At 34.1% G+C, this 11058-nt stretch overlaps 1 protein-coding gene across 1 annotated transcript in view; it reads left to right on the top strand.

Moving 5' to 3' along the window:
- Positions 1-11058, top strand: part of CASC4 (cancer susceptibility candidate 4) — a 97787-nt gene that overhangs the window by 63291 nt on the left and 23438 nt on the right. Inside the window, exons 8-9 of the mRNA XM_006777998.2 lie at positions 1263-1361; positions 2321-2491. Coding sequence (XP_006778061.1) covers positions 1263-1361; positions 2321-2491 — 270 coding nt within the window. The remainder of the gene's footprint in view (positions 1-1262; positions 1362-2320; positions 2492-11058) is intronic.

Below are 11058 nucleotides of genomic sequence, written 5' to 3'. Positions count from 1 at the left end.
CCTGCTTCTCCCGTTTGAGTCTGCGGCCCTAGCGACTCGCCCGGATCTGGAGCTCAGAGTCTGTGACTCCCTCCCGATTGTAAACAATCGCGCCCTCCGCGCCGCGCCGCCAGCCCGTTCTGCGCGCGCACTCGTACCTGAGAATTTCACTTCAGCACTGCACCTCCTCTGAGTCTGGATATGATATTCTCTTTACTCCTAGTTGTAGAATTTCCACTCAGCCAGCCCTCTTGTGGTTCTGGATGTTGTCCGTTCCCTTTTTCAGGCTTAATTTGAATTGGTTGTTTAAGGCAGCAATCTCCGGCGTTAACCTATGCCGCCATCTTCAGTTCTCCCTTCTATTTTTTTTCTTTATCTCTTTTTCTTCTCTATAGTTTCTTTGCTCTCTTCCTTTATATCATGTTACGCTGCGCCAGAATATAGTGTAATTAGTGGTGGTGAACAAAAAGATATATCTTTCCCTTTTGCCTTCATTTCTTAAGGGAGAAGAAAGTCGCTACTACAGTATAAGTATGTACATCTTTGTAGTAAGCCCTTGGTACAACTTAAAATTTCCCTCTTCAAAAAGTAAATCTCAACTTATTATCTTATTTATATTTAGTTTTTATTTAAATGTGAGCAACTTAGAATAGCATATTTTTATTGCTTCGCCTAATCCAGTGATTCTCAACCTTTTGGCCCTTTAAATACAATTCCTCATGTTGTGACCCAACCATAAAATTATTTTCGTTGCTATTTCATAACTGTAATGTTGCTACTGTTATGAATAGTAATGTAAATATCTGATATGCAGGATGGTCTTAGGCGACCCTTGTGAAAGGGTCGTTCGACCGCCAAAGAGGTCGCGACCCACAGGTTGAGAACCACTGGCCTAATCTATAAATGGCAACCTTTATTGATTCTATCTATATAAAAAGGTATCACTATATCTGAAAGGATTTTTTTACTTATTCATTCATCAACTCTTTAGTTGAGCTCTGCTTATATGACAGGCACTCTTCTAAATGTTGGGAATATAGTGGAAAATAAGATAGAGTTCCTACTGTCTTTTATTCTGGTCAGATTTACTAGTATTGATCACCAAAATTTGTGATGGGTGGTACAATGTATCAATTAGTAGCCACAAATTAATTATATGCCAACTACAAGGATTACAGAATTAGGATAAGCATCATAGGATTAGTGCAATGTAAATGTATGGTGGTTGGTTTTTAGAAATCATAAAATCAATGGGAATAATATGGATCTATTTTTTCTTTTAGTTTTAAAGAAACCCCCTATTTCTATTTCTCAATATGGTAGTCATCAAGCAATCTCCCATCATCCAACTGGACAACCTCTCTCTCCTAACATGGTTCCAGGTATGAAGTCTTATTCTTAAATTTTTACTTGAAAACTAATTTCTTGGTCATATATTGTTATGTAGTGAATAAAACATGTCATTTAACAGCATAGTGAAGTAATTTTCTTCTAGTTAATGTTATATATTTTCAAATGACTGATAAAAGCTCAGGGAAGTGATCATTTAAAAAATGCACGTTATCTAAAAGATTCCTAAAAGCAGAAGAATTATTTGTTTTGCCACACTGGACTATATTCCCTTTCATCTCTGTTGTTCTATATGTACGTATTTACCTTCTTCAAAATGTGTTTAAATTTATCTCACAGAGTCCTTCTATAAATTACTAGATTCACCTATTTTTAAACTCTCTACTCTGTACTTACGAATATTTCTGTTTTCTGAATACCTATTTGATTTTACAGAAATGGTCTCCTAAAATGAGAATTGATATGATTAAAATTAATTATAAGGATCTAAATCAAGGCTTTGGTGAGGAAAATAGGGGGGTGGGGGAAAGAATGGTTATATCCAGGAGAATACTAATAAGAAAAAAGTCAACAATTAATAGTCAAGAATAGCTACTGTAGATGAAAATGACTTAGCATTTGGAACTTTTAAAAGCCTTACTGGATTTTGGAGATTTCTGACAACAATATATAGTTTGGAGGGAGGAAAAGAGTCATCCAACCTGTATCATTGTCATTTTAATTTTTCAGTTTCTACTACGTATCCCTTTAGTGAATAGGTTTTATAATCAGTATGGGAGGTGCACATGGAGACTGATTAGCAAACTGCACACAGCTAGAATCACATTGGTTGTAAGATTTGGTTGAAGGAATTATAATCAATCTTAAAAAAAAAAAAAAGGCTACCTAACTACCCAATGTCAGACAACAATGTGCCTTAGCTTTTCTAAAGTAGGTCTTGTGAAATTCTCCTGCAAAATAATGACTTTAAGTTGATGTTTTTCTATCATAGATTCTCATGTAAATCATAATGGAAACCCTGGAACTTCAAAACAGAACCCTCCCAATCTTCTTCAGCGTTTAATTCCAGGCCCAAACTTGGAGAGTGAACCGAGAATTCAAGGTGATATACTGAAGCAGGCTCCCAAGGATAGAGCTGGTGATTTCCATAAGTTAAAGCAAAGTAAGAATGAGTTGATAAATATTATGCTGAAAGAGTTCTTTGAATACAGTTTTTGTTTACTAGGCTCAATTAAGGTCTTTATTACTATAATCTCTAACTAATGACTGTATAGTAAAGCCATATACATATAAACAGAAAGTATAATGGTGGTAAAATTTAAAAGTAAAGCAGGTTTTAAATGGATAGAGATCTTAAAGAAGAGTTTTAAAAGCTTCTCGTTTGCCAGTGTTCAATAATAAATTTCAGGTGAGTTCAATTTTTTTAAATGCTATTAGTTCTTATTACTAAAATTTTTTTGGAGAAGTGAGAAAAGATATATTTTACTAGGCTAGTGAGTGAAAACTTTGATTATAAGGAACAGAATATAAATAGTTTTGAAAAATGAATTCTGGGGGAAATACAGACCTGGGGAGGCTGCCATAGTGGATGTTTCTTACTGCTTTCTTTTTCATTCCCTCCAGTTGCAATTTACTTCATTTAGGTTTTAGGAGAGAAGTGAAAGAAATTGAATATATTCATAGTACTATATAATAAAGTATAACTGCTTAATTGTTTCAGAGTTATTGATTTTGATACAAGGATAATAACACAAAAAGTTCTGGTAGTAGAGAGAATTTGGGGCAGGACAGTGTCTCTTAAACCATATGACACAGTTCCCTTAAACTATACTTTTTTTATTTCCTCTGCTGATTTCAAGGCTTTTTCCCTTCAACTTCTGAACAGACAGAATGTCTAAAAGCTCCAATTTGACTTTGTTAGCTTTTTATGATGGCTTCTATGTTCAGAGCAGTGTTTAGGCAGCTATTTGTACACAGGTTTCTTGTAAAATGAGAACTGCACAGTGTTACATTTTTTTAAATCTATTCAAGATATTTTTATTGGTCTTATGACAGTTATTTATATTTTAGCATCTATATCAACATATAGTTTGCATGCATTCAGTTGACTTTTCTTCCTTGTTACTTAAAAGCCTATTTGGGTATCTTGACTAAAGTAATATGTGAAAAACATTTTTATTTATAAGAATGTAGCTAGTATTATATGAAATGCTGAAAGGTATTCTTTCAGAAGAGGAAGAAGAAAGGGTAAAGATAAAAATTATGAACAACAAATACATATCTATCAACAAATGAATCTAAAAATCAAGTGAATAAAAAATCTGATGAACAGAGTAAACTGGTGAATATAATAGAATAATAGAATCAGAGGCACAGAAAGAGAGTGGACTGACAATTCTCGGGAGGGAAAGGGGTGTGGGGGGTGAGGGAAGAGACTGGACAAAAATCATACACCAATGGATGAGGACAGTGGGGGGGTAAGGACAGAGGGTGGGCTGGGAACTGGGTGGAGGGGAGCTATGGGGGAAAAATAGGAACAACTGTAATAATCTGAATAGTAAAGATTTATTTTAAAAAAAAAAGAATGTAGCTAGTATTTTAAAAAAGTGAAAAAATATTTCCTCAAAATTTTGTTAGGATATTGCCTCAAAACTTTTATCTCAACAAAAAGAGGTTTAGAGTAAGGGTATAACTAAATCAAATACCTTAATTTGATTACTTAAGATTTTTTTTCTAAACTTATAGTTTATTCCATAAAATGTTTTATTTGCCTTACATGTTGCTTGTTTGTTTTTACCAATCTTTGGGCAAAGAATGTGATTGGAAAGTAATTGCCAGAAAATGATCACTCTGTACAACTTATTTTTAAAAGAATCTAAACTCTTGCCCGACTATTGTGGCTCAGTGGTTGAGCCTTGAATTATGAACCAAGTGGTATGGTTCATATTCCTAACAGGGCACATGCGCAGGTTGTGGGCTCAATCTCCAGTAGGGGGCATGCAGGAGGGAGCTGATCAATTATTCTCTCTCATCATTGATGTTTCTATTCTCTCTCTCCCTCTCTCTTCCTCTCTGAAATCAATAAAAATATATTTTTATAAAAAACACTCCAAATTCTTTTCATTGTATATATTTCAGTACAAATATTATTGTGAGAGTTAAAATTAAGGTGAGCACTATTTTGTGATTTACTTTGACATTATTTCATACATAATTTTAACCTATCAAATAGTTACATAGTTGTCATTTTAAAGGTATTTGTGTACTCACATACATATACATATATCCTGTTGTGTTTAGGCAATAATAGTAGTTTTCATTTAGCTCTATTCTTTTATTGATTATATTATTTTCTATTCTCTCAGGTTGTAATAACTATGAATATCTTTTTTCAAAGTACTAATGCTTCTTCTACTTTGGGTGTTCCTTTAAAAGGGTAGTCCCCAAACTGAAATTAATAGTTCAAAGTACTTGACCAGCTTTCTAGCTCCTGTTACATATTGTCAGATTGTTCTCTAGAACAGCTTCACAGTGTCAGTGGAGATATTTAAATTTATTTCTCTATGGCTTGACCACATTTGCTTTTTAACGCTTTTAGAAGGTATTTAGAATATTTTTTTAAAGATGTTTTGATAAGCATTTACTTTCTAGCAACCTGTTCATTTTTATGAGGAATTTTATTGTAATTATTTCTGGGTATGTAACTGTGCCTCACTTTTGACCACTTAGCATGGTATCTTTGTAAATTGATTCTATATCTTTGTATCAAATCTTTATAAATAATTCAGATCTTCAGATACTGACTTTTTATAATTTGCCTTTATCATAGTTTTCCACTCCAGTTGCCTTTCTTGATATGAGACTTTATTCTCTTTGTCATGCAAAAGTTTTTTTAATTAAAAATAATTTTTAAATTGTTATAAAATCCACCAAAATGTTTGATTCAGTGGCACTCGGTACATTCACAGTGTTGTACAATCATCACAGCTGTCTAGTTCCAGAACGTTTTCTCACCCTGAAAGAAACCTCTACCCATTAAACAGTCGCTTTCTATTCTCTCTTACCAGTAGTTTGTGGCAACTTTCTAATCTGTTTTCTGACTCTGTTATTTCACCTGGATATTTCATATATAGGGAATCATACAATATGTAGACTTTGTGTATGGCTTCTTTCACTTACCATACTGTTTTCAAGAGTCAGCCATGTTGTTTCTTTTTATGGCTGAATAATAGTCAATACGTATTATTGTACAAATACATTTTGTTTATTGTTCACCCATTGATGGACATTTGAACTGTTTCTACTTTTTGGCTATTGTAAGTAGTGCTACCGCTGGTATGGACATTCCTTTACAAGTTTTTGTTGAACACCTGTTTTCAGTTCTTTCAAGTATATACCTGACCTAAATGTGAAATTGCTAGGGCATATGCTAATTCTATGTTTACCTATATAAAAGCTACCAAACTATTTTCCACTGCAGCTGCACCATTTTAGAATCCCACCAGCAATGCATGAGCATTTCCATTTCTCCACATCCTTGTCAACACTCATTGTTTTCCTTTTCTTTTTCTTTTAACTATTGCCATCCTAGTGGGTGTGAACTGGTATCTCACTGTAATTTTCATTTTCATTTTCCCAATAACTAATGACATTGAGCATCTTTTTCATATACTTGTTTGCCATTTGTATATCCTCTTTGGAGAAATGTCTCTTCAGGTCCTTTACCCATTTTTAAATTGGGTTGTTTGTCTTTGTTCACTTTTAAGTGTTCTTTATACATTCTGGATAAAAGACCCTCATCAGATATATGATTTGCAAATATTTTTGCCCATTCTGTGTGTTGTCTTTTCACTCTGATAGTGTCCTTTGATACAGAAAGTATTTTAATTTTGAAGTCCAGTTTATCTATTTTTTCTTTTGTTCATGCTTTTGGTGTCATATCTAAGAAACCTATGCCAAATCAAAGGTCTGGAAGATTTCCTGCTGTTTTCTTCAAAGAGCTTTATCGTTTTAGCTTTTATGTATAGATTTTTTACCTATTTTAAATTAATTTTTTATATGGTGTGAGTTAAGGGTGCAACTTTCTTCTTCTGTAGGGTATTTTCTGAGCACTATTTGTTAAAGAAAGTCTTCTTTCCTCCATTGAACAGTCTTGGCATTCTTGTCAAAAATCAGTTGACCCCAGATGTTTGGGTTAATACTGTCCTCTCAACTCTGTTCCATTCAAACCAGATGACAGAACCACACTGTTTAGATTACTGTAACTTTGTGGTAATTTTTGAAATTGGGAAGTGTGAGTCTTTCAACTTTGTCCTTCTTTATAACATTGTTTGACTACTTGGGATCTCTTAAAATTCCAAGTGAATTTTACGGGCATTTGTTTATTTTTACTAAAAAGGCAGCTGGGATTTTAATAGGAATTTCATTGAATCTGTAGATTACTTTGGAATGTACTCTCATCTAAACAATATTAAGTATTCCAGTCCATGGAAAATGGGATGCTTTCCACTTACATAGGGCATCTTTCATTTCTTTTAGCAATGTCTGATAGTTTTCAGCTTGTAAGCCTTGTGCCTTCTTGGTTAAATTTATTCCTAAGCACTTTATTCATTTTGATGTTATTATAAATCAAATTTTCTTAACTTCCTTTGTAGATTGTTCATTGCTAATGCATAGAATATGACTGATTTTTTTTAAAGGGTAACTTTTTAAAAAAAAATTCTTTATCGTTTAAAGTATTGACCTTTTCCCCCATTGATCTCTCCTTGGCTGTTACCACACCCCTGGAACATGCCCTTACCCCCCTGCTCTCTGTGTTCATAGGTTATGCTTATATGCATTCATACATGTCCTTTGGTTGACCTCTTGTCCCCCCTCCCCTGTCTTCTTTCTGAGGTTTGACAGCCTGTTCGATGCTTTTATGTCTCTGGATCTATTTTGTTCATCAGTTTATATTGTTCATTATATTCTGCAAATAAGTGAGATCATGTGATATTTATCTTTCTCCGGCTGGCTTATTTTGCTTAGCATAATGCTCTCCAGGTCCATTCATGCTGTTGCAAATAGTAAAAGTTCCTTCTCTTTTACAGCAGAGTAGTATTCCATTGTGCAGATGTACCACAGTTTTGTAATCCACTCACCTGCTGATGGGCACGTAGGCTGTTTCCAAATCTTAGCTATTGTAAATTGTGCTGCTGTGAACATAGGGGTGCATATATCCTTTCTGATTGATGTTTCTGATTTCTTGGGATATATTCCCAGAAGTGGGATTACTGAGTCAAATGGGAGTTCCATTTTTTATTTTTTGAGGAGACTCCATACTGTTTTCCACAGTGGCTGCACCAGTCTGCATTCTCACCGGCATTGCACAAGGATTCCTTTTTTTCCATATCCTCACCAGCACTTGACTGTTTTGTTTTCTTTTGGGCTTTTGGTTTTAAATTCTTTTAATGTAGTTTTCTAATAATAAACTAATACTTGGTTCCATCTTAAAGATTTAGAATATGGTATTTTATTTTCATTATTTTAGAAATAAGAAGTGTGCATCAGTATTTTACATATATTGTATATAATGTATTTGTCATATACATTAGCATATCTGTAAACATGTATGTGTATATATAAAGTCAATCTTTTTTTTTTAAGAGGAGAATGATGATTTTTATTTTATTTTTTTAAGTATATTTTATTGTTTTTTTACAGAGAGGAAGGGAGAGGGATAGAGAGTTAGACACATCGATGAGAGAGAAACATAGATTCAGCTGCCTCCTGCACACTCCCTACTGGGAATGTGCCTGCAACCAAGGTACATGCCCTTGACTGGAATCGAACCTAGGACCCTTGAGTTCACAGGCTGACGCTCTATCCACTGAGCCAAACTGGTTAGGGCTAAAGTCAATCTTTTTAATATGATTCAAATTTTCTATCTGTTTTACATCAACTACATTTTTGTTTTCTTTTTACCTTTTGACACTTTTCTTCCACCCCTACCCCCACCCCTTGCCTCTGGCAACTACCAGTGTGTTCTCTGTATCCATGAGCTTGGTTTGTTTTGTTGTTGTTGTTCTTAGATTCCACATATAAGAGAGATCATGTGGTATTTATTTTTTGTGTGACTTTTTCAGTTAGCATAATGCCCTCAGGATAATACTTGTTGCAAATAGCAAGATTTCATTTGATTTTTTATGGCTAAGTAGAATATGTATATATATATATATATATCACAGTTTATTTCTTTTTTCCTTTTATTTAAAAAATATATGTTTTTATTTCAGAGAGAGGAAGGAAGGAAGAGGGAGATAGAGAAACATTAATGATTAGAGAGAATCATTGATCAGCTGCCTTCTGCATGCCTGCTACAGGGGCTCGAGCCCACAACTGGGGCATGTGCCCTGACTGGGAATTGAACCCCGACCTCCTGGTTCATGGTTTGACACTCAACCACTGAGCCACACCAGCCAGGCCACGTTTATTTCTTTACTCATTCATTCATCAATAGATACTTAGGTTGTTTCCATGTCTTGGCTATTGTAAATAATGCTACAATGAACATAAGGGTGCAAGATTTGTGGGGGTTTTTTTTAGATTCTTCTTGGTGTTCCTCTGTCTTGGATATAAGGCTGTTCCTTTCCAACAGGTATAGGAAAGGCACCTTTCACATGAGGATTTTATGACCTGCTTTAGGAGAAGGTCAGAAAGTTCTTTCTGCACATGCCATTTCTTAAATTCCTTCAGCTTTAGTAGTCTCTCCTTTTCAATGGGGCATATGTTCCAAGATCCCAGGGGACACCTGAAACCAGGCATAGTACCAAACCATATATATACTATGGTTTTTTTCTATGTATACATACCTATGTTAAAGTTTAATTTATAAATTAGGCACAGTAAGAGATGAACAACAATAACTAATAATTATAACAATATACTGTAATAAAAGTTATTTGAATATGGTCTTTCTCAAAATACCTTATTGTATTGTACTCACCTTTTCACTTAAAGGAAACCCTTTTTCAGCTCCTCTTTGGCATATCTGAATTGCCAGCATCATTTCTCTTATGCTTTGGGCCATTTTTAAGTAAAAGAAGAGTTTCTTGAATACAGGCACTGTGCTGGTGTGACAGGTGATCAGATAACTGAGCTTACTACTAAATGACTAATGGGTGGGTAGCATAGACAATGTGGTACACGGGACAAAGGAATGATTTGTGACCCAGGTGGGACAGAGAAGGACAGTAGGACATTCATCTGGCTACCCAGAATAGTGTACAATTTAAAACTTACAAATTATTTATTTTGGGAATTTTCCATTTAATAATTTTGGAGCATGGTTGACTTAGGTAACTGAAACATGGAAAGCAAAACTTTGGATAAAAGGTGACTACTGTGTTTAAGATGCTGTATTTGAGGGTATTTTGTCCTGAATTCCATCATTCCCCTATCTGAAACTTCCCCAAGAAGTTTCATAGTCCAGAAACTGAGTTGGTAGATTGTCTCAGAACTCATTTAACCTGTCTCTCAGTGCTGGGCATTTCTGTGGAAACAAAAGAAAAACGAAGTTTAATCATTGGAACAACTATAGGGTTGGGAAAAGTAGGCTTATAGTTGTTTGTATGGAAAATAATACAATAATCTATAATAATAAAAGTGTAATATGCAGAACGACCGAACAGCAGAACAAATCGTCCAGACAACCTTCTGGATGACCACACTATGATACGCACTGGCACCTGAATAAAATATTAGCAAATAAAATCCACAAATAGATAAATATGATATACATGATGACTATGTTGAATTTATTCTGAATCTTTAAAAAGCAGTCTATGTATGTAATTCACCACTTTAACAAAATATATGAGAAAAAAATCAAATAGTGATCTCCATAGACCTGCATTTGAGGAAAATTAGTGTGTATTCATGATAATCAATAAACTAAACAAACTGGGATTAGAAAGTAATTTCTTTAACCTGATACAAAGTATCTACAAAAATCCTAAAACAAACATCATACTTAATTGTGAACTATCAAAAGCTTCCTCCCTGAATTTCCAGAAGACTGGCACTATTATCACTTCCATTCATCTTTTCACTGTAGGCACTAGTCAGTGAAATAAACTGCCAGAAAAGGAAGTAAACAGTATATAGATTAGAAAGGAAGAAAGAAACTAATAAACAGATATTATTTACAGACATCATTTGATATGTAGAAAAGTCAAAACAATCTGCAAACTTAAATGTATTTAACAGAATTATTAGATATGAGGTTAATATAAAAATTAACTGTATTTTTAAATATATTTCATTGAATTTTTACAGAGAGGAAGGGAGAGGGATAGACAGTTAGAAACATCAATGAGAGAGAAACATCAGCTGCCTCCTGCACACCCTCTACTGAGAATGTGCCTGCAACCAAGGCACATGCCCTTGACCGGAATCAAACCTGGGACCCTTCAGTCCATAGGCTGTTGCTCTATCCACTGAGCCAAACCGGTTAGGGCAGTTAATTATATTTTTATGTCACAAACAATATATAAAGTGAAATTTTAACATAGAAACTATTTTAACAACATAAAATGCATCATATCCTTGAAAAAAAATCTTACAAAATAGTCACAAGAACCTCTATAAACTACAAAATATTGTCATAAATTAGATAATAGGTAAAGAAGTTTGTGTTCATAGATGTATTCTTCTCAGACTGATCTAGGATTTCAATGTTTATCTCATTTT

Source organism: Myotis davidii, unplaced genomic scaffold (genome assembly GCF_000327345.1).
Source record: "Myotis davidii unplaced genomic scaffold, ASM32734v1 scaffold46, whole genome shotgun sequence".
Taxonomy (NCBI): domain Eukaryota; kingdom Metazoa; phylum Chordata; class Mammalia; order Chiroptera; family Vespertilionidae; genus Myotis; species Myotis davidii.
This window is presented reverse-complemented; position numbering and strand designations above follow the sequence as displayed.